At 37.2% G+C, this 25,573-nt stretch overlaps 1 protein-coding gene across 1 annotated transcript in view; it reads left to right on the plus strand.

The window, feature by feature from the left end:
- The window catches only part of LOC113058260 (nucleoredoxin-like), a 70,252-nt gene extending 44,679 nt beyond the window's left edge, over positions 1-25,573 (plus strand). The window contains exons 2-8 of the mRNA XM_026226016.1: positions 6,448-6,565; positions 10,350-10,483; positions 16,991-17,091; positions 17,685-17,791; positions 18,868-19,047; positions 19,203-19,327; positions 24,543-25,573. Coding sequence (XP_026081801.1) covers positions 6,448-6,565; positions 10,350-10,483; positions 16,991-17,091; positions 17,685-17,791; positions 18,868-19,047; positions 19,203-19,327; positions 24,543-24,725 — 948 coding nt within the window. The 3' untranslated portion in view covers positions 24,726-25,573. The remainder of the gene's footprint in view (positions 1-6,447; positions 6,566-10,349; positions 10,484-16,990; positions 17,092-17,684; positions 17,792-18,867; positions 19,048-19,202; positions 19,328-24,542) is intronic.

The following is a 25,573-nucleotide window of genomic DNA, read 5'->3' on the forward strand; positions in this document are numbered from 1 at the left end:
AAAACATAGTGCCTTATGTAAATAATTATCACAGCACTGGTAAAACAGGCTTAAACAGGATTAGAATAAAATTCTATTTGAAATTATTCCATTTCTAGAGGTACAAAGAAAAAAATTATTTAACTTTTAAACTTCTGGGTTCTGGGTTTCTTTTTCAAAACTGCATCACAATTTGCTGCTCTATCAATACAGAAGCATCCGTTTCGATACACTTATCAGCAAGGAGCACAGCCCTAATAAAAGCTGTTTTTCATGTACCTCTTTTATTACTTTGAGGACCTGCCCCTCCAGAGGTCTATGCACAGCCCTGTTGCCGGCGTGTAAAATGGCTGAACCCGCTAACAGATGGGCCAATCAATATTTTAGCCTTTAAATTTGATGCAACAATATCAAGCTGCATCTTACCAGCGGTTGTGGGGTAAATGGACCTGTTCAAGGAATCGGTTTCTTAGAATTGTGATTCGTCGCTCAAAATTGAGGACAAAAAGGCGTCACAGCTTTTTGTGATGTAGTGAATGCCAGCGAGAGAGGCCTGCTATGCTCATCAGAGAGGAAGTACATTTCCTCTCTGAGATGTGAAATGTACATACTGTTCCAAAGCATCTCTCTCTTTTTTCGAACTATGAAACGGACCCTATCCAGGCTGGTATTTGACTCTTATTCTGCCATCAGAGCGACGCTGCTTTGCTAAATGAAATGCAACATGTTATTTCACTTTGCAGAGGCAGAGGTTTGAGGCCAGAGGAAATATCTCTCAGTCCTCTTCAGAAGGGAAGTGACTCGTTTCTGGTGTCAGTGCACCACATTGCATTGTGAAAAAAACAATTTGGTTAAATTTATAATAGATTTTCAGGCATTATGGATTGCAGTTATAGTGTCCATATATTTTACATTACGTAACTCGATTTCATTAACTGATTTATTGTAGTATACTTGCCTAATTAAATCAAATTTGCTTTCTTGATAAATACCACAAGGATGCAAGTGGTAAATACATGAATATTATATAACTACAATTTATATATATTATATATAATTGTTATATTATTAATATCATTAATATTCATTATGAAGTTACTTTTCCTTTAACACTAGCTAACAAACTAAATAACAAATATCACAAATTATAAAACCATAATGTAAAGGATGGAATAATAAAAATAAGAAGAAACATGACTTTTAGTTTTTAGTTATACTTTATAGTTATATATAATACGTAAGTATAAAGTACTAATCATAATTTTTACTTGAGCACTTATTTTGTATATTATTCGTGTATTAGTATTATTCCCTTAAATCTAATATGTTTTACTGTATATAGGAAGGTAACTTGCAGTTAACAGGTTTTTAATGTAGATATTTAATTTTTGTAGATAGTTTTTTTTAATCAGGTGCCTGCAGGCACACTGATAAAAATTATTTTGTGATGAAGTAAATACTACATAAAAACAAATGTAATTTCTACATGAATTGAGTTCAGGAAAGTAAATTCTATATTACTACTCAATTCAAGCTTATAGAAATTAGTTTTAAATTATGAGCATATATTACTTGGAATTGTTTATGTGTACCAGGATTCTTTAAGTAAATATCAAAAGTTATAATCCCGTTTTTTCCTATCATGCACTGGGGCATGAATAATTAAAAAGGTTAACATTTTCACTGTTTTTGAGTTGTATTTACACTGTTTTTTCTGAAGTTAATTTTCTACTCAAAATGACCCATTTATACTCGAACACTATCCATTGATTGTTACTGTCATTGTGTACAAATTATCGAGGTCTCTGTGTTCATTTGGGTAATAATTATATTGAGTGGACATATTATCTTTAAAGGATAACAAGCTTTCTACTTGCTTACTTACATGTTTGCACGTGAACCACATGCTTTAATAGCACGGTTGTTTTCCAGCGCTACCTTGTTTGAGTAAATTATATCAACTTTAACTGAGGGTAATGCATGCTGTAAAATAATAATAATAATAATATTTTATTTTATTAATTTTAATTTAATGTATTTTTTTGTTTTGTTTTTTATAAATAGAGATTCAGATACCTGCAGGCATGCTCTACAATAAAAATAAAAGAAAAACACTGAAAGCAAGATTCATTTGTTAGAAGAGACAGCAAGATCCTCTTCGGTAGGCCTGTGGGCACATTCAGATCCGGAGAACAGAGAAAGAGGATATCTACTCTACAGTCACTTTTAGAGTGGGCATGCCTTTAAATGCCTTTAATTTGCATTACTAGGTCATAATGATATTTGCAGTACATGTAGGACTCGTGAGTTTTAATCTTTGGGTCTGAGGCTTATGCTTCCTCTAAAAAAAAAAACTCAAGACAGGATGGTCTCTACTTCTGTAAGGTACACATTATCAGCTTTGGTGGAGTCTGCTAATAGTCTTTTTGAGGTCACCGCATCAAAAAATCCTGTTGTCAATAACGCAATTATTGAAATCCCATTTTCACTGTTTACATTTTTACTCTTTATTTGATGTAGATTATTAATAAGAGGATTAAAGGTTGGGAGTCCTCTTTTCCGAAGGCATCCTGCCAGAAACCTGACAACACTTTGGCCTCGATCTATGAATTCCATGAAACCAATACGGTGTCAACTAGGTCACGGTTTCCACAATGCTCTGTAGAAGCACTCCGGGATGAATTGCAATTCAAGCTTTTTGTCTAACGCTGTTGTGCTCCAGTGCATCCTATTAAGTGTTTGCCAAAAACGCCTGTGCGTTGTCTTTCTCTTGATGACAGGCTGATCACTGTACATGTGTTTCTTTTCTTGCCTGCATTGTATAGTGGGTGTTTTCTCAAACTGTGGCGCTTCCACTTGGCACATGCCCCTCTGATGAAAGCAGATCCGCTCAGAGTCACAGATCTGACGATGGGAGGTGAAAGGGACGATGACTGCCGGAATATCTTCCAGTCGAGCGGGCTCAGCAGGACTCTGCTGGCTGGTGTAGGAGTCACGTGCATTGCTGTTAAAGCCCATTGGCAGACAGGTGCTTTTTTTTTACTGGAGACCACAGAAGGCCGTGGGTGAAGAGGGAGTTTGGTAGCTACAGGAAGTGAAAAACACTTGACACAGGATTGGCTCTGCATAGAGAAAAGCTGAACCCCTCCACAACGGTTACTGTCATTGTCATTTGGTACAAGCATCAGTCTCACAGGTTTGGGGTTTGAAAAGGTTTTGTTGATTAATTATTCAACATAAGTTCTACCCATTCATCATATGAGGATGGTGAAAATATGCACATACATGACTGTGATTGTGAGTTAGTTATATTAAAAAATTGCATAATTTCCTCTCTAAATGCATCCACCTTTTCAGAATCAGTAGGCTAATGGGGCCTGTGCTTAACTGTCATAATTATTACACCATGCAAACAAAAACCTTAACCGCTCTAAAAATAAGAGTTCACATTCTCAAAGAAGAAAGAGCTTCTTTCATAACTACCCAGGCATGTTTGATCCATTTGTGGTTGAACAAATGGCCTACGCTCAGCCTGTGTTTTGTTTGAGTGAATGTAATGTATAGTTAATGTCCACTGTGGTTGTTAAATGGTCGCAGCAGGGAATATTGGCACATTGAAGGCTTTGCTCAGAGTAAAGTACAGAACCAACTTGAATGGCTGTATGCAAAGGTTATTAATGATGGCTGTCATGAATGTTTGTTGTTTCTGCCAATGGCACGTCTCTGAGGCCGTTATTGTTGCTGGTGTGAAATTAAATCTGCTGTATTTCATCATCCGTCCATCATGAGTTTTCAGAAACAGAGCTTTCCAAATGAGTCTGCAGCCCTCCGGAGAGTCTGTGTAAATGTTGCCATTACACACAAATCCAAAAATTAATAACAAGGTCCTTTAAAGAAAAGAAAATATGCAGATAGCTGAGATTTTTAAATGAGCGAATCGAGTTCCCCGACAGCATGTCATCACAATGTCATAGGAACCATCGCATGATTCTTTCTGCATCACTTGCAATGGAAACTCAAATTGCACCTGCGCAAAATAAAAGGAAATTGGACGTAATTTGCAATAAATCATCATTATTTTGAGAAGCCGCTACTGATGCGAGTGTAACGGTGACTGACAGACCATCATCCCCTGCACTGTTATGCTAATCAGATGAACAGTGATACTCTCTAGTTTAATGATCTCAGTTTGCCAGGCTTTGCCGCTCTGAAACAGAACTGAATACAGATGTCAGAAATGCTTTAAGTCGTCATTTGCTTAAGAGAGCTGAATGTCTTTGGTTTCTTTGCTCATTTTCATTTTTTCTTTGCGCTGTGCTTCTTTTCTTGCTGCGGAAAGTAGGTGTTTCGATGATATTTTGTGAATATGCAGGTGTACACAGAAAGATAATGTTGCTTGAGAGAAATGCAGTTGAGACGTATTTAATTTATGTAGGATTAAGTCATTTTTTGAATGTTTTTACATCACTTTAATCTATTCTGGTAATTTTATGGACCAATTTTTAATTTTTGAGCATTATTTATTTGTACTGTTTATTACTTTATTTAATATTTAATAAAAAATGTTTTATCTTATTTAAAAACATTTTATTTGTTTTTAGATTTATATTTTATTTTATATTTTTATTTTATTTTATATTTTTTATTGCTTTTTGTAATTTAAATATATATATATATATATATATATATATATATATATATATATATATATATATATGAAGTTTATGTGGTTTTTATTGTTTTGTTTTTACTTTTTTAAACAATTATTTTTTTATGAACACTTGTTTTGTGTATTTATTTATTATTCTATTTAAAATTGTATTTTTTATTATTTTATTTAATGTTTTTTATTCTTGTATATTTATTTTAACTTAACATTTGATATATTTTAATTGTTTTATATATATATATATATATATATATATATATATATATATATATATATATATATATATAATTTTTTTTTTTTTTTCAAGTGCACATTTAAAACGAGACTGTTTTTCCCCCCCTTATTTTAAACATTCTTGTTTATCTGCCCATTTCTTAAAGAAACACTTGGACCTGTAAAACATGTCAGCATTCATCACTGTTCAAATCCTTCTTTAATTGGCTGTTTTCATCAGGTTCAGGCTGTGAAGTTGTTGTTTTTTTTATCCTCACTGAACTGTGGGGTAGCTGCTGCCTTTGAGCTGTCTTTTATTTCATATTACCTGTCTTCCTCATGCAGTCGCTCATACAGCTGTCTCACAGCCTGCGGGCGAGCTTTGTTTCCTCATGGCCCCTCTCGCGACTGACTGAGATCTCTTAGCCCAAACTCACAGCTGTGTAAGATTCACAGGTGTGTGAAAGGTAAGCAGCAGTGTTGATACTTGATCCGTTCACACTTAGTGCCCTTTAACCTCGTAGGCCGTGTATGCTTCAGGCCAGAGTGAGAAATCTGAGTGCAGACGGGCCAGTGATTGAGAGAGTTGAGCGCTGTTGACTATGGCAGCGCTGTAGGTTTGTGTTGGAGTCCTTGTCTGGACACAATCCTTCAGGCTTAAACAAACAGAGGAACACTCTTTGACTGTATGTTCACATCTAAACTCTTCTCCGGTGAAAACATTTCATCAGCTATGCAGCAAAGACTTTGATCAAGCAGTGCAGGAATCTGAACCTCCACTGCTTTATTCCTCCACATTTAACATTCGACTTTACACTCAAGGTATATTTTTAACTGAAACCACAGTAAGGCTGTATTATTTTACCTATTTTATTTTGGCTATTGCTAAAAATATACCCCAGCGACTGAAAATCCTTCATGTCCGTAGCACCTGTGTTTCATAAGTTTCGCATCAGTCCACTGCAGTTACTGTAGTTCACTTTCATAGGTGTCTTTCATCTATTAGACCTTCACACGTCCACGTGCTGTGAATAATTTACCAGGCTTGTTCTCACCAGCAAAGGATGAAGACGGCAGTGGTGTCCACAGCCGTGAGACTACACAAGCGAGTCAGGTTTAATCGCTGACTTTTTAGCTCGTGTGCCACAGCTTCACTCCGACTACAGAAAGAAAAAGCGCTTGCCTCGAATTTCCTCAGATGCCAGTCTTTTTAAAGTTGAATCAGTCCTGTAGATGTTTGATTCGGGCCTTTAGATAATTCTTCGCCGGCTCGCCTTTGCTGCAGATAGCACTTAATTCAACTCCCCACATTTCTGAGTCTCTTTATTCTTCAGAGCGAGAGGAAAACGTTTAAACTCGGCCGCTTGTTTCGTAGCCTATTTTTAAGCCTCACGTGGACTGTATAAAGATGGGAAAGGATTGATTGTATCTCTAATGGTTAAAAAGGCAAAAAGAGGAATGAGCTGAGATGAATCATGCCGTTTCTCTTCAACTCAAACATTCCCACTCCTCCTTATTCTTTTAGTCATTTTCCTTTTGATTCCCAGTCTCTCATGTCAGTCAATGTCTGTCTTTTCTTTTTGTAGATGAAGCTTTGGAACAAGTACAAGGTGACGAGTATTCCTTCTCTGGTGTTCATCGATGCTGCCACCGGGAAGGTGGTGTGTAGGAACGGCCTGCTTGTAGTTAAAGATGATCCAAAAGGTGAGTACTAGGCTTCAGTTTTTCACCCACTCAGTCTCCAGAGGGGTTTAAAGGAAAGCTCACCCAAAAAATGAATGCTCAGTTCCTATTCACTTGCCCACATTGTTGAACGCGAAAGGAGAAATATTTAAAGACTCTTCACAAATACTGTATCTGTGCTTTAAAGTTTAAGCTTCAGAAATGGCACAAAAACACAAAAGATGAACCATAAAAGTTGTGCTATATATTCTAAAGCCAAAGGTTATTAACTTTTGACGCGCAAGTATTGTGAAAGCAATGGAATGAATAGCCTTTCAAAATATACTCCATTTAATAACGTGCACAAACACAATGATTTGAGATTTGCACTAGAATGTTTCATTTTTGTCCAGTGTCTGCGCTATTTATTTTCAGAAATTATGACGATAGAATGTTTTTGTATTAGTTGCGAGTATCTCTAAACGCACTTGTCAATGTGAGCATCTGCAGTTGTTGTTCCTCAAGGAATATATTGCTGTTGTTGTTTTGTCTCTTGCGTTTCTTTTTTTACTGCCATGTGCGAGGTGAGCACACAGTGTACGAAGCCAGTGTTGCCACCTTGTGGACAAACTAATTAGTGCAAAAAAAGTTATTGTTCATGCTAAACATAGGCAATAAAAAAAGTCAAATTGCTAATACTGGGTAGAAACACCAATATGCACTTTAATTCTAAAAAAAATGCATGAAGACACTTGCAATAATTGATTTGATGAAAAAAAAATGTGCATAAACTATGATGAAAAAACATTTACCGAATAAATTCCTCAATATGCATAACAAAAAGTCATGTGATAAGATGAGATAACTTGACTTCCCAGCAGACCGACTTCGTTGAACAGTATTATTCAAGATACTGCGCAAGTAATTTAGTAATTTACTACATATGAAAAGTATTATATCCAGTGGCTTCTCATTCTTTTCTTAGTGATATTTAGGGCCATTTTATCATGAAGTGGCTATTTTATTTCTTTTTGACTCACTGGATGAAAAAAGCACCTTATTTGCAAATGTTTTATGCGATATTCCAATTTTGTTAAATTTGCAACTTTGGATGCACACATTCTTCTTGATATTACTCATTTGTAAGTCACTTTAGATAAAAGTGCCTGCTAAACAAATACGTGTAAATGGAGTCTTGAGTAAATTGGATCTGTGAACTATTGGTTGTTTTGAGTTCATGATTGATATTGATTCTTCAGGTTCAGGAATCAGGCTTAAGGGATATGTTTGTGAATCTGACTTATCAGTTCTTGAGTCAATTCAAGGACACAGTGATCTGGTCACAGTAGTTCTTAAAATGACAGCCTAACATCTTAGAAAAATATAGTGGACCGCACAAGTCACTAGGAACTCTCTTTGTTAGACCAAAAAGCACCATAAAAGTGGTGCTTACGGTGGGCGTTCACACTAGATACAACTTATTTATTTATACAACTATTCGTGGGTAGTTGGACGCTTGAACATTTTGAGTTTACTTGCTTCATTCAAGATTGAAACTCACTTCACAACAGTTGCAAATTCGCATCATTGGATGGGCTTCTGCCATTTGGGTTCATGCAGCATAGTGATTTCAACCACGATTTATTCAGATAATTTTCAAAATATTACTATTATCATGTCATAAAAATGTGTTTCACTAATTTTGGAGACGATCAGCCTCACACGATCAGCAGGAGCTCAGTGCTCATGTAACCAACGTGAGCAGTCTCGACTTGGCTAGTTTCTCTGACATTTTCCACTGGCTCTGAAGTGTCCTTTGTGGTAAATATATAAAATACATATAAAAATTATATAAAATGTAATTTTGGATTTGCTACATTGTAATAGCGTCACTACTAGAGCAAGCTCCTGATTGGTTTACGTGGGGCAAATTTACGCCAAAGTTCAGATTTTTCATCTTGTGAGATTTGTGCGAATCATGCATTGCACACGTAAAAATATCTGAAATGCTTAATTCTCTGTGTGCTAAGTCACGTCATTCGCAGCCTCCTAATTCACGCAAGTCGCATCGCAGGATGTCTATTTGTGTCTTTGCATTGACTTAACATGTAAATCACTCACACTTAATGCTTCATTCGCGTCTGGTGTGAATGCACTCCATCTATTCCAAGACTTCTGAAGTTAAACCATAGTGTGATTAACACACCACAATTTGAGCAGTCAACTCAAGAACAATGACCAAATCATTGACTCAGTGAGTTTGATTCATTCACATGAGCCAGTTCTTTTCAATACAAACAAATCTGAGCGATTCATTCATGAATCTGACTACATTATTAACATTACTACATAGTGGAAACAACCTGTGTGAAAATTCTCCAAAACTACTGCTTTTGCGTTCCACAGAAGAATGTTATACAAGTTTGGAACAACATGAGGGTGAGTAAATCATTAATTTTGAGGTGAACTCTCCGTTTAACTTGACTTTCACATGCTCAGGAACTCACAGTGCACACTTGACTTGGCACCACGGTACATGGTTGTCCTTCACTGCTCTTCACTGTAAGGCAGCAGTATTTGGAGAGCTCCAGGCGTTTGATAGCCCTCGCCTCGCTTGAGTGGTGTCATGCAACTTTCTGCAGGTGAAAGAAAGGGATTTTATTTGCCTTGAAAGGCAGGGAGCCACTATGTTTTCTTAAAAATATTCTTGTGGTGGAATTTGTCAACTGATCAACATGATGAATTCACTTCCTCAGTTTAATGAGCCTCGCCGCCAACAGTTTACAGCAGTAGAAGTGAAAAATTAACTCGGTGATTCATAAAGCACAGTGCAATTCTCAAACACTGCCACGCAGGATTGATGACTCTGCTTTCTGTGTGATGACAGTCAAGAGCTTTTGTTTGAAAGCATGTATGGACAGGGAGTATGTGCACAGTAGCCAGTACAGGAGCAGGTTCAGAGGGCAGAGGGTTGGAAGGGGCCCTTGCCATAACAAAAGGCCCTGGGTGGACCATGTGTGGGAGTTTCAAAGCCCAGTAGCAGCCCTGCACTTTTGTCCTTTTGGACTAATAATGCCAGTAAGAAAGAATAAAGACACTACTGTCCTGTGGCCATGTTGTTAAGCTCCAAAATGGTGCAAAAAACATGGAAAAGCATCAGGAACGTGGTCCACACAACTTATTTCACTGATTTCAATCCTTCTGACTGAATTACGGTTGTTCTGGTTCTTTTCAGTAAACATATTGGTCCTGTATGCAAATCAGACTAATTTATCAATAATTCTTAGTAATTGATTTGTTTAGAACCAGATCAGTAAATGAATTAATTTATCTTATCTGAATTCTGAAAAGTGATTGATTCAGTGAATTGACCTTGAAAACCGGAGGGGTGAATGAATCATTCATGAATCATTCTGATCCGTATTCTGTTAATTTCTGTTTTTTAAAGTGAAGAAATCCTGTTCCTGATTAATTCAGGAATCTGATTGATTCAGTCATGAAATTGGGTTCTGTCAAATGTCTAAATTGGTTGCTAATGATGGTAGACATTTTTAAATGGTTATGTAATATTCAGGAGAAATAGAGGGTCAACGCCAACTCCCAAATTTCTGGTGCAGTATTTGAAATGAAACTTCCATCTCACATTAACATCGATTCACATCTGTTGTAGCGTTTTATAACCCTGTGCCACCAGGATCCAGAGGAGAGATTTGTGTGTATTATAAATATGTGAATGACATATGCATGTGCTGTGCTGGCAGTGAAAGGAGGATTGTGTGACAGTAATCAGAGTTCTGCCTCTGCTCTTCTCCCTCCCGTCCTGCAGGCCTGGAGTTCCCCTGGGGGCCGAAGCCTTTTGCAGAGGTGGTGGCTGGGCCCTTGCTCAGGAACAACCGACAGACAACAGACAGCAGTGCCCTGGAGGGATCCTATGTGGGGGTTTACTTCTCTGCACACTGGGTGAGTGCTTTGTGTTAGTGTTTCCAACCTAGATGTACTTTGGAGACAAAATCACAGTTGATTTAACCTTACAACCGGATCTCATATGTAAAACAAGAATTTTTGTTAAAAACGTAAATGATTTTGTTAGGGCTGGGCGTATGGCCTAAAAATAAAATCTCCGATTTTTTTATATTTTTTTATTCGATTTCCGATATTTGTCCGATTTTCCCCCCTACTTAAGGAAAACAATAAGTACAAACAGCAGACAACTTAAAGCAAATTTTGCTTTTATTTAATCAAAAGTAGGGCTGCCCCGATCAAGATCGGCCGATCTTTAATGAGCATCTCGCCAGTAAAGCCGGTTCTCTAATCAGCGGTTTAAATTCCATCAGATGCGTCATTTCACATAGAGCAGCTGTTAACTGAGAAGATGCGCAAATAATCGCTGAAAATGAAGTGGATTTGCGCATCTTCTCAGTTATGGCTCCTTGTAGTAATAGCTGCTCTATGTGAAATCACGCACCTGAGGGAATTTAACGCTGGGCCGATCGTGATCGGAGCAGCCCTAATCAAAAGCAAGACAAATGTAACCCCCATTTTCTTATTCGACTGGTGCTGCTGCTTTTGAATGCGATGGGCTTTAGGCAGCGTGGGGTCTCTTGCTCCACGTCTGTCGCAGCAAACCCACACCAGTTCCAAACAACAGATGATTTTATTCCTTTCTTGGGAACAAACTTCCAACTCTCACCGGTAGCCATGTTGTCGCTTGCTGTTTCGTGTGTGCTATGATGTTGTTGTTGTCGCTTGCCATACTGCCATGTGAAACTAACGCTACGGAAGCTCCGGGGAGCCAAAAATGCGCCATTACACAAAAACTCGATTTACTTATTTTTTAAATCGTCTGTAACAAAAAAATTCGAATTAATTAATTAAATCGATTTTTCGCCCAGGCCTAGTTTTTGTAAAGATATCATTATAAATTGATTGCAATAGCAAAATTATGATAGTAATAGGGTAATTATAGTAAAACTAAAACCATGTTAACTGAAAAAAAAGATGTATTGTGTATAACCTAGCCATACTTTGGAAATTTGATAGCAGTTGATTCACCCAATACAGCTGGATCTGATTTGCAGATTTCTGTTAAAAACATTAACATTTTACATTTTACATTTAGTCATTTTGAAGATGATTTTATCCAAAACGACTTACAACTGGGGGATACATAAAGCAATTCTTCTTTAAGAGGCAAACAGACACAGGAAATGCTAAATAAATAAAAACTATTTAAAAACTTTTGAAAGAGATGAGTTTTGAGCTGTCGCTTGAAAATTGTCAAGGATTCAGCATTCCGGATAGGGGTGGGAAGATCATGCCACCAGCCAGGATTGGTGAACGAGAATGTTCTGGAAAGTTATTTTGAGCCTTTCTCAAAATGTTATTACCACTTAATAATTAATTGCAATAGCAAAATAATGTTATAGGGTTATTATAGTTGATAGCCGAATTAAAATATATTTATTAGCTAGTTGGCAAGGCAGCATTTCTCATTTTAATTTAGTATAACTAAAACCATAAAAATGGGAATAGAAAAAAATTCTGTAAAATAAATATCAGCTAAAATACGGTTTACAATTTTTTTTTTTTTTCAACAATTTAAAATTAGTTTGACTATAAAACAAAACCTTTTGAATACGAAATAACCAAAAAATTACTCATGATTCAGTGAGGGAGTCAGTATAATGGTTCTGAATGATTCACTGTTACCAATTTAAACCTTTTAATAAATTATGAATCTTCCCGATTGACTCTTTTAAAAGAACCATTTCATAAAAGTAATTTTTTTATGAATCAGTTATCAAAGCTGACTGGTGTAAGAGTGCACACTTCTGTTTGTCTGGGGTTTCCCGCCATATGAAGCCTTTTCCACAGAAGCCCTGTTATTTTCCACTATAAATGTCACTCCTAACACTCAGGTCAGTACGTGATGCACTCATTCTCATAGGAACGGTTTCTTGACTGACAGCGTTTCTCTTGGTTTCGGCAAACATGGGCACAGCTTGTGCCTGTCCACAGGGCTGCAGCTACAGTAGCAGGAGCTTGTTTTTCCAGTTCCCCCTTCTCCAAACCCAGACAAATTGTGAAGATGAGCCACAAAACCAGGATATATATTTCAGTTTATTATTCCAGCACCGCATTCCTCATTCCTAACCAGCCTAAAGTTGAACCTCTATTGAAGTGACTTTTATAAGACTAAGTGTGTCTGGACGTATTTTTTCCGTTGATATACTAATGCCACTTTTTTTCTCTATTTGTAAAAATGACTTCAAATGACCTTAAGAAAACAGAGAGAGTTTGTAGCTTTATACTTTGCTTTCTGGCTCTGTATCTGTAAAGATACACACAGAAACAGAAGGAAGGATAATATTTTACTAGTTTTTATACAGCTGAATAATAATACTCTAATAAACATTAACAATATTAACTAATAAAATTCCCAGCAGTTAGATCACACACATTGTATTTGTTAATAGTTAATTTTATATGGGCTTGGAAATTATAAGGCTGGAGCTGCAACAGAACACACTGTACGTTGGGACGCCACATTAATTTCCAGTAAGACGTCTGTGTTTATCTTAATGGGAGTAGAGCTGAAACAACGAATCGATTTAATCGATTAAAATCGATTATTAAAATAGTTGTCAACTAATTTAGTAATCGATTCGTCGCTAAATAAATTTTATTTGCCATAAGCGGCTCATTTCGTGCTTATTTCAAATCTGCGGTGACCAAAGTGTGGCAGTAATGAGCCACCGGAGGTTTTACTCAGCCAGTACAGCAGGTGAAGTAGCGAATAGCCAATAGCTGGCCTCGTTTTATGTCACGTGCTTCCCGAACAGCGTCTCTGCAGCATTCAGCGGGAAGTGGGAGTACTTTACTTTGAGCCTTCAAAATGAAGAGTAACCTGTAAACTCTGCACTACTGAACTGTTTAAGGGGACGTTCACATATCGTTTCTTTTGCGTGCTCAAGTACGTTATTTCCTATGTAGGCGCGCAGTATGCACTCTCATACTGGAAGCGACGCGGTCGCGACACGCACGCGGTGCGATGCGCCCGTTTTTCCAGGCGCGTCCACACCGCATCCATTTATCCTTTGCTGAAATTTCCGGGTCTTCATGGAGAGGGCACGTCATGGAGAGAGCACGTCATGGTTGCTTAGCAAAGGCAGACGCCTCAGGGGCGCTTCTGCCCGAGCGCTTTGGAAAGAAGGAGAAAGCGGCGCGACTAGCGTTTTCCACGCGTTTTTAGGTGCGATATGTGAACGGCCCCTAAGAATTTTATTTGTGCCGATTCTCCAGTACAAGGTTGTTTGCAAATGTTTAGTCGTAAAAGCTGATAACATTGCTTTTTAACAGTTAACATTTAAAGCTTTACAAACATGTTATGTGATCAGTTTGTCGTTTACCAGTTCATAATTTAGACTTGCAGCCTAATTATGACTGAATGAGAGAGGTAAATGTTTGAGTATATTTAAAATGCTCTGCTTTTCTAAGTATTCACTGCTCTTTTTCACACAGCAGGTTTTTTGTGTGTTCCAACCTTCTGATGGATTTTACTTCCATTCAGGTTTCATGCCATTGGCACTTTTTTTCGAAGGATTGTTTACAATTTCACAACATAAGCTATAAAGCTTTTTCCCAGTAAATAATAAAATACAATGCACTGCAATTTTATTCTGTTTTATCCTTATACTTCGTGAAAATATGTTCTCAAAGATTCCTTAAGCTTTGTTTGGGATGTTAAACTGCTTTAGGAGATCTAAGGACTGCCATGGTGAAAACAATATTTGAAATCTCCTTGTGAATTTTGCTAGAGTATGGGTCAGTGTTTTGATTGCAGAAGAGTTCGACAAAGGATTACTAACATAATAAAACAACTCCAGGTATATTTTTGATAAGGATATGACAATGCAAAATGGTTAAAATCTCTTAAAAATCTATGCTGAATGATAAAGACCCTTTATTAATAATTTACTTGGGGAAAAAATGGAAAAAACTAAAATATAAGTACATAAACCGATTAATCGTAAAAATAATCGACAGATTAATCGATTATCAAAATAATCGTTAGTTGCAGCCCTAAATGGGAGTGATGTTTAGTTTTACTTTTGTACAGACTAAAATTGTGTGTGAAGTCTGACTGGTCAGCACATAAATATGAATACATTAAAGGAATAGTTCACCCAAAAATTACAATTCTGTCATCAGTTACAATCACGTCGTTCCAAACCTATGTGAGTTTATTTCCTCTGTGGAACATAAAATAAATATGTTAATAACCAATAAGTTTCAGTTCCCATTGACTTCCATTGTATTTATAGACCATACAAAGTCAATGGGACTGAAAAACGTTTGAATATAATATCTGCTTTATTGTTTTATACCACAGTGAAATGAAAAGAATACAGGTTTGGATCAGCGTAACAGTGAATAAATGTTTATACAATTTTAATACCTCATTTGGCTGATTCATACTTTGCCATCTTTAAGAAAGTCAACATTTTTGGTTGCAACCTTATAAAAAATTCATTATAGATTTCATTTTGTGCTGTGTGTGTTGCTGGTTCAGATATTTTATCAATCACAGTTACTTTTACTGTTAAATTACATTTTATTTAATCATTACCCTACAAATAATTGCTGTTAAATTCATATATATCATATGAAACCATAAACAGTATGATACAGTAAGATATGTTTTATTCAACAAGGAGGCATTAACTCAAACATCAGAAGTTACCGTAAATACATTTTCAATTTTACAAAAAGAGCTCTTCAGGCCCTATCTTAACTGTCTAAACGTAAAGTGTAAAGCGCAGGGGCCGGTACGCACAGGTACTCAGTACCGCCACTTCCAAATATAGCTCTTGAGTGTACCGCCACCTCTCCGTGCTCCCAGAACGTGCTTGTAGCGTACCGGTACGCTCATTTGGACATCTGTTTTAATAGAGGTTTTAATCTTTTACCTGCACTGCCGATTTTCAGAGCGCCCTTCACAATGCAAGCTTCCTAATTCATCCCACCCAGTGCAGAAACTACATTACCCATTCACCCTTAAGTTATACAAGTGAATAGCGCATGTGTCGCTTTTCCCACTGTTAAGTGTCAACAACTCAACGTGGCCGGAGAAGGTGTGTGAAACTCGTTGTGAGTTATACTAAAGCAAAATCTTGAGTATTTATTGTCTGATAAACATTAAAAACTGTCTAGGCACAAATTTAGATATTCATTTATCTAATTAATCTATAGCCTATGCACAAAGACAATATGATCTTTTTGTCCCCTTTTTGTTTTAAAGCTTGATGAAGAGAGAGAGCGCAAGTTGCTGCAGCTGAGGAGGACAGTGATGCACGCGTACAGGAGTGATTGACAGTTCGCGGCACTGTGTACAAAAATACTCCGCTACACAATTATTTCGTTATTTTCGTTTAAGCTTATTAACGTTTTTTTTAAACAATGATTATTTTTTTTTAACGCGTTAAATATTTCAAATTAATCGAATGCGTTAACGCGCTAATTTTGACAGCACTAATATATATATATATAATGTGTATGTGTGTATTGGCATGATTGTTCAATTAATTAATAGCAAAAAATATATTGCGCCATTGACTATAGACTTTAGACCAGGTTTGAGTTGGTCTATGGAACAGTCTATTTTTACCTCCTTAAAAAATTATTGTGCCTGAACACACCTCTTTTTCAGACCAGCACAAATGGGTGCAAATGCATTTTCTAAATAAACAATGTGATGCTGGACAAGAAATTGCGAACGGCACCGGACTGAAACTAGCAAACACAGTTGAGCTGCACCTTGCATCACATTGCGCCGGGTGTGTAATAGGGCCCTTCATGTCTAATTTATGCTGATAATTATGCCTAGATGATATCAGAAATTTTTAATCGCATTATCTGAGCTGATGTTTTGAGGAAAATCTGTGCAATGGATTTAAAAATGGTAAATGAGTACTACACGCATACTGGTAGCTGGAAGCAGTAATCAGATCCACCTAAATATTTGATAGAGAAACCGAGAAGGGCCAGAGGATGTTTAAACTCTGTGAATGGCAGGCGTTTGAGTTCTGCATGAGAAATCTGCTGAGCTTTCGTTTAGTTTGGGCCTGCCGGTATTTAAAAGTCTATGCGGGACTGGAGAGCTCTTGAAGAGAGCTGAGTGAAGCATGTCAGGCTGTATGTAGCACTCTTGTGAAAAGAGAAAAACATGCAGCACAATATGCCTTCAAGCCAGAAAAGACAGGATGAGTTTAAAAGCCCTCCTAGGCCCTAGTCACATTTGTTTTGTTAGTTTAGTTTTTTTCTTGAAGCAGTGCAGAACTGCAGAGAGAGTAATATTAAGTGCTCTGGGCACTCACTAGGCCACCAAGTGCTGTTTATTATCAGAAACCCTTTAGGAGATCTCGCTATAACTTATGTATGTGTTTATGTGTGTGTTTTATTTCACAGTGTCCTCCTTGTCGCAGTCTAACCCGAGTGCTGGTGGAATCGTACCGGAAAGTGAAAGAATCAGGGCACAAATTTGAGATTGTGTTTGTCAGTGCTGATAGGTAATAAACACAGACCACAACTTTTATATATATATATATATATATATATATATATATACACTTTCACTAGAGATGCACTCATTATTAACATTCTGATTGATAATTATTTTAATGTAATGATATTGTATTGATATGGATTTTGTCTCAATAAATAAATAAAACACTAAAAACAATGATTTAGTTGCTGCAAGTGAATTTTGGCATGACAATGCAAATGTAAATGAATTTATTGATTTGCTTAAGATTTCTTTTACCAGAGTGTGTTATTCAATTATTTATTAGATGTTTTAAAGATTAACTTTAAGTGAACTTTAGATATTGGCAAACTAAATGTAAAATATGGTAAATGAGCACATTTTAAAATACAGTATTGGCCCATACAGATGTATAACATCAACTCAACTGATAGCAATAAATTAAAAATCTTTAATATTGGTCATTAACTCAATATACAGTATTATGCATTCTTATCTTCCACACATAATGTAAGTCATATTTGCTGCTTATTTCCAATAATTATTTGATGATTTTAAAGCTGGAGGACACTTTAGACATGCAATGAAGATTGAAAGAGCTTGTGTCTTGTGTGGTAGGTCAGAGGAGTCATTTACGCAGTATTTCAGTGAGATGCCGTGGTTGGCCGTGCCGTACACAGACGAGGCCAGACGCTCACGACTCAACAGACTCTATGGAATCCAAGGTACGTCTGTGGTCTTTAACTCTGGCTCAGGTGGAAGTGTTTGTTTGATGTAGCAGCGTGTGGTTGGATGGCATACAGCTGACCCTGCCAGGAACTGCAAACTGAGCTCTAGGACCTCAGGAATGTGGGCAGCTAATCGAGTTTACTTCACTATTACTGTCCCCACCTCTCCCTCTCTCTCTCTGGATGTCGCTCTCCATCAGTATAAGCAACGATTCTGAAAACATGGTTTATGAAGACTTAGTTCAACCAGAAGACAAGATTCACTTTTAATGTTGTTCCAAACCTGTATGACTTTATTTCTTCTGCAGAGCACAAAAGAAGCATTCTGAAAAGCATTTCAATCCATACAATGGAAGTCCAAAACAACACTGGACCAGCATTGACTTTCACCGTATGGACATTGTTCATGATATATTCTTGCTTTGAATATCACAGAAGGAAGAAAGTAAATCATGCAAGTTTTAAATGACATGAGGGTGAATAATTAATGACAGCATTTAAATCTTGGTTTAATTAGCTGCAACAGCAACAAATGACCCAGAGTGTGTAAAATGGTGCTTTAAAAAATAAATTCTGACTGTTTTAGCCCCGTTTCACTCTGGTCCAGGTATCATATGACCCCTTTTACTGTCAGAAAAGTCTCTTTCGTTTTCATTGGAAGTTGATGCATTGAGAGGGAAAGTACTGGCTTCAGGCCTATCCGGTCTGGAATGCGTGGAATTCATCTTGGATGAGTTGATACTGACTCCCCCTCCCTCCGCCTCCAGCCTGCAGTCGCTGTGTGAGTCTGATAAGGCCACCAATACTGCGGTCTGATGTCTATCTGAAAGAGGGTTTGAGAGAGGTCGGTCGTACAGTGAGATCAGTGGGACCACAGGCCGCCTGACCGGGTCTTTCTGTGCTGGTGTTGATCTTGGGTGTGGAGGACCCTTATGTTGCTTTAGAGCAGTTCAGCTCCACTTACTGCACCATTAAACATGATGAGACATCTCAAAGTTATATCTTGGCATTAAATAATATTAAAGAATATTGTTACACAGTTTTTATTGTTGTTGTGGTTTAACCTTTTCCAGGCATCCCCACACTGATCTTACTGGACACAGAGGGTCACATGATCACGCGACAGGGGCGGGTGGAGATTCTCAATGACCCCGACTGTCGGCTCTTCCCGTGGCACCCGCGACCCGTTCTGGAGCTCAGCGAATCCAACGCCGTGCAGCTGCATGAAGGGCCCTGCCTGGTTCTGTTCGTAGGTGAGATGATGCTTTGAGATCATTGCAGAGGAGCTCTCAAAGCCAATTGATATTTCACTTTTTTCTCTTTTCTTACTACAGTGCTCATTCATCATCTTTCTGCCCTCATCATTCCTCTTCCTGTGTTATCTTATTGTTTTTTACCTCTCATTTAGATGCTGAGGAAGAGGGAGAGCTGGAGCCGGCCAAGGAGCTCATCCAGCCAATCGCAGAGAAGATCGTGGCCAAATACAAGGCAAAGGAGGAAGAGACGCCACTGCTCTTTTTTGTTGCTGGAGAGGTATGTTTGTCCATTTATGTGTGTGATCAAACAATTAGGTGAAGTTCTCTCCAAAATGAAAGGTTGTCATTTATTTACTTACTTCATTTACTTCAATATAAACTATTGTTCAGATCTTTCATTGAATCAGTTCATGAATCAAACTGATTAGTTTTGCTTTGCTTAAATTTGTTTTTGCTTTATTTTGTGTTTTAATTATATATCTCACAGATTATGACATTGTCAACCCAAGGCACTTGCAGTTTCTGCCAGCAATTAAGTATGAAAACATAAATAATAATAATAATAATAATAGTAATAATAATAATAATAATAATAGTAATAATAATTATATATGTTGGTGACATTATTATTTTTAAATATATTTAAATATAATTTGCTATTATTTTACATTATTTAATTGCAACTGTGTCTTAAATGGCTGGGGGTTATTTGTAGCAATAGCCACTTTTCTTTTATGCCAAAAATCATTAGGATATTAAGTATTGTATATCATGTTGCATTATTTTGTAAATTTCCTACTGTAAATCTATCCAAACTTAATTTTTGATTAGTAGTATGCATTGCTAAAAAGTTAATTTGGACAACTTTAAAGAAAATTTTCTCAGTATTTAGATTTCCTTTTGCTTCCTCAGATTCCAGATTGTTAAATAGTTGTATCTCAGCCAAATATTGTCATATCCTAACAAACCATACATCAGTGAAAGGCTTATTTATTCAGCTTTGAGATAAATCCCAATTTTAAAACATTGACCCATAACTGATTTTATGGTCCAGGGTCACTTAGCAAATTACACATAACACAAAATATAGTGTGTTATGTAGTAAGGATATAGTGCACAAGTTGTATAGACTACTTTTATGGTAATTTTATGGTGCTTTTGAATAAATTCTGTCATTGACACTCAAAAAACGGAAATGGAAAAGTTCTTTATTTATTTTTATTTTTAATTTAATTTTAAAAAGCAAACTTTCTTATATTCTAGATTCATTGCACAAAAACATATACTGAAATTTTTATTTTCCTAAGCTGTAAGTCGTAACCATCAGAATTCAAACAAAAAAACTCTTTGTGTGCAATGAATCTAGAATATAAGAAAGTTTGCTTTTTTTTTTATTAAATTACAAAAAATAAAGACATTTTTCATGATATTAAATTTTTTTTGCGATGCACCTGTATTCTAATGCATAAATCCAAGAGCAAACAGTGCATTATTTCAAATTCAACCTTTCCAAAAAGAAAAGGTCACAGGTTTCCAGCGTCATAAAAGTGAGTGAATGATGACAGATTTTCCCGTCTTTGGGTGAACTGTTTCTTCAAGGCTTTGAGTGATATTTTGAAAACCTTTTTTTCTTCTCTGCCACAACAATCAGAATGTTTGCTTGCTTTTACACACAAGTGTGATGTGCCATCTGTTTCTGTATTTTTGTGTAAAACAATCCTTCAGGAGGGCAGCCTCCAATCACCAACATGTACCTGCAGTAAATAAAAGGAGCTGCAGTTGAATGGCAAGCACATGTAGCACAAGCCTGAAACCCAGAGGGTGCCAAAACAGCTGTGTGCCCTTCTCTCTCTCCGTCTCTCGCTCTCTCTCTGGTTTTTTTTCATCTCCCTGATCCCTTCTTCATCTTTCAAGCCTGTTTGCCAAGAGGGAGGAAAGCCAACATTTTCATAACTCTCATCTACTGTTTTCTCTTTGTGACCTTTGCGGAAGTCATGTAGAGAGTGAAGGCTGCCTGTAATTAATAAACGATTAGCCTCCTCTTTCTTTACTTTCCCCTTCTCACTTCAGATTTCTTGCCACCTTTCAGTCTTTCTGTTTGTGTGTGTGTGTTTGTCTGTCTGTCTCTGTGTGTGTGTGTGTGTGTGTGTGGGTGTGTGTGTGTGTGTGTGTGTGACACACCCTGAAATGGCAGATCCTCAGGATGGCATTTGACCATGCCATGGTTTGAGTTTCAGACATTTCCTGCACATTTTCTTAAGTTTTGCATGTTTAACCGAGCCCTACGCTTCACATTTACCAACGTCTGACATTTTAAACCCTCTTAAGTGCCTTGCGCAGTGTAGTTCCTTACCCTGCTGTTTTTGTATTGTCTTTTGTTTTGCTGTACTGATGTTGTGTTTGATTTTGTTTTGTTGTTGTGATTTGCTTTGCTTGTGTTGGGTTCTGTTTTATTTTTGCTTGTGTTTTGTTGTGATCTTTTGTTTACTTTTTTGTTTGATTTGCTGTGTTTGTTGTGTTTTGTCTTGGTTTGGGGGAGGGGTGTTATGTGTTTTTGTTTGCTTTGATTTGTTTTGCTGTGTTGTGTTTTTGTTTTGTCTTGCTTTTTGGTCGTGTTTTGTTACAATTTTTTGTCTTTTTTGTTTCATTGTATTTTTAATTGATAATACTTGTTATTTTAAAAGTTGTGCCATTGCATAGAAAATGATAAAATTCATTGATATCACACTAGTCACATTTTAACACTTTAAAGTTAAAGACTTGTGGTGAAACTTTTGCAACATGGTGGGTTATAACTTTTTTCCTGGCACAATGACTTGCCCCATAGACTTCTATTGCATTTCTTTAAATGCTGTTTGTTTGTTTTTTCAAACAAAATTATTCCTGTGATAATTGACAGCAAGTCATTGATTTTGTTGATTTCTACATAATATATATTTTTATGTAAGCCATTATATGGAACACATTTTCAACAGTTTTTTATTTATTAATTTTCTTCATTCATTGCATAACACATTATTTCACTTTTAACATAGTCCAGAAATCAACTGCAAATTCATATCAAGAATTAACTTTGTGTACTGGCCAGCACTGTCAGAATAAGAGCAGATAGTGTGAAGAAATAAAAGAAAACGAGATACAGTGTAAGAACCAGACCAGCTGTAGGATCTCAGTCTATAAGACAATAAGTGTGTGTTCAAAACGCCCTGTTATCCTGAACTCTGAACACTTCATGTTTCATTGAGCAGCTATTTAGAAGAAAAAAGTGTGACATTCCTTCATTAGCAAACTAAACCAAGTATGTTGAACGTGGGTTATGTTTTATGTCTGTACATGTTAAGATAAATGAGAATTAAGTTATATGTCTGTGTGTATACTGTCTGGTGCAGCGCACAGCTAGAACACTGTTGGGTTCAGATCAGAGCTCTCAGATAACCAATCAGCTCGGGCCGTTCATAGTGAGCTGGCCAATCAGACAGCCATATCTTTGCTTGCATGAGCAGATGGCTAATGCTTATGGAATGCTACAGGCCCACAATAGGCAGAACAAAACTTAATGTTTTAGGCCCGGCACAATTAGGTAAACACACTGGCTCTTATCACGCTAGCAGCTGGACGCAGCCACAGGCTGAACCTTTGTCTCTACACGGAGAGCTCAGTGCTGGAGGCGGCGAGGGACTATGTGTGTGTGCGCAGAAGGCCCGCCAGGGTTGAAAACAGTTTACACAAGGTTTGCTGCTCCACAAAAGAAGATGCATGGCTTACCATAGAAAGTCAGACAGCCTGAGAGATGTAATCTTTTCATATCTAAAAGCCTGGAAGGGTTACACTGACAGACTCCATTTCTCTCTATATGCATTGATCTTTATCCATCTGTAATCTTAATGAGAGTATTTAGCGCAAACCCCAGAAACATGCTTTTTCTTGTTGTAATGTGTCAAATTTTGACAGCCATTGTCTCGCTCGATGCAGCAATTTTCCCGTTGATCAGTCCGAGTTAATCTGTTTCAGTGTGTTGTGGGTTCACATCGGACAATGGAATGCATCTGGAACGTGGAGAAGGAAGTGATTATGGATAAAACCACCGGTGACCCCTATTTTTCCTGCTCTATAAAACAGGAAATTTGCAATCATCTAATGTTGATTCCACACCCTTAATATTGCTTGTGTGTTCAGGATTTCTGTGATTTGTTTAGGTAGTAACAATGTTGTTAGAATTCAAATAGCCACTTGTAAAATGTTTAGAAAGTCACAAACTTTCTGTTGCCCTACATGTCCTTTTTAAGTAGCAAAAACGGCACCACGACTATTTTACAGGCACAAGATCTGATTGTGTGGATTAATCCATGTACTGATGTGGAATAGTTTATAGTTTCACTGGGAGCCAGTCACGAACCAAAATCTCTTTGAAACCGTTGTACTGCCCTCTTGTGGTCAAAAATGCAACCATGTCTTGTGTTACAATGTCTTCCATCTGAAATTACTGTGCAGTTCTTTCCAAGACACACTCATTTGGATGACTTAAGAGAGAAGTATAATCAGTTTGTATTAGAGAAGTAAGAGGTGGCTTATGTAAGATATGGCTTCTAGAAAGATGGAGTTTGAGATTTTCGGTGGAGGAAAAAGCTCCGTAAAGCTTGACATAATAGAAATAATAGGTCTATTTTAGAAAGTCTTATTCTTAGAAATTTTGGTGCAGTTGCTGTTATTTAAATGGCCTAAAAGAAAGATACAATTCTGGTAGTTTGCTTGTAAACCAAAAGACATGAACCACAACCTTAATAGTTGAGCGAGAGGAAAAATATAAATGCTAAAAAGCAAAGGACCAAGAATTGAGCCTTGGAGGACACCAGTACTAATCAGACCAACCTCTGATCTGTGGCCATCCATAAAAACTAATTGACAAATTAAGATCTGAACCAGTCCAATGCACTATCCCTTACCCTCAAAACAGATTCAAATCGACTAAAAGTTTGTGATCAGCGGTATAAAAAGGTTAACTTAGGTCGAGGAAATGTAACGTTTATTTTTTGTGTGTGTTAATTTTGGCTTTCATGGAGCTATAGGCCTTCTGAGGTATTAAGGTCAAACCACATCTTAAAGAAAGACTGTAGAAGAGATTCAGAAAATCCCCGCAAAGAAAACCCACAAACACATTTTTAGCAACCCCCATCTGGAATAAAAGGATACCCCCCACCACCACCACCACACACACAGTATGATTCATCTCTCTAAAGTCCCCTTGAGTTTTAGTGCCTCAAAAGCAGCAAGGTGGGTGATGGTGATGGTGATGGAGGTGGAGGTGGGATAGTGAGAGGAGCTCTCAACTCTGCTCAGGACAGAGTAGAAAGAGACTTATGCCGTCATGCTGGTTTTGAGAGAGCGAGAGCTTTATACTGGACTCAGTGCAGATTTTGTAGTCACAGGCTCAATTTAGTTATTTTGCTCTTTACAAACAGTAATAATCGGCTGATGTTTTCATCTCCTGACAGGATGATATGACTGATTCCCTGCGGGACTACACCAACCTGCCCGAGGCCGCGCCTCTCCTCACTATCCTGGACATGTCAGCTCGCGCCAAATACGTTAAAGACGTGGAGGAAATCACACCTGCTGTAGTAGAACAGTTTGTTAGTGACTTTCTGGCCGAGAAGCTCAAACCGGAGCCCATTTGAAGTCCTTGAACTCCCTGCATCATGTTACCCGAACCTCCATCTGGCCCTTGACCTCCAGGCGTGCTCTCTCTTCTCTTCCTGTCAGACTGTTTAAACAGAAGCGTACTTTGTATTGACATTTTATTTCCTTTTATACATGCCACTCCATCTGGAAGCGGCCGCCTGCTCCTGTGGTGCCTTGCCTTTACTACAGTGCTGATTGTAAAATGCAGATTTTAACGTTGATTGTCTTTTGCCGTTACATTTAGAGATGAGATTGAACCCCGCAGCCGCAAGTGAACACAACTTTGTTCTGATTTGCTTTTATTGAACTTTTTATAAAGTATTTCCTTCTGTCCTTGGATATAGTTTGAAGAATCAAGAGCTTAGAATAAATATAGCTTGGTAGATGTATTATTGTTATTATTTTTCAACAGACACTGCACATTTTATGTGGCCATATGTTCTGTATAGCTGTGATTCTCTACTTATGGGTGCTGATTAATATGCATACATGAACAAGCTGATGTTAATATCCTTGTATAGAATGCACTATCTATTCTTTGTGTAGCTGACGCTGTTTATTTTTAATGCAGTTGTCTGTAGTTGATTCTTTAAAGGTCTCCACCCACCTTCTTGTTGATATTTGATGTTGCTGAATGACTAATCCATTTCCATCTCAAACGTGACATTTAAGTGGATTTTCTGTGAAGGTCCCCTGTATTAAAGCGGTCTATGTTTTTTGAAGGCACACTAAACAGCATCTAATTGCAAGCTTCCTTACAAAATGTAGCCAGTTAAAGCACACAGTCTGTCTATCTTTGGTTGTTTTAAATGTCATAGCCATTAAACGCCACTGTTTAAAATTT

Source organism: Carassius auratus, chromosome 40, assembly GCF_003368295.1.
Source record: "Carassius auratus strain Wakin chromosome 40, ASM336829v1, whole genome shotgun sequence".
NCBI lineage: Eukaryota > Metazoa > Chordata > Actinopteri > Cypriniformes > Cyprinidae > Carassius > Carassius auratus.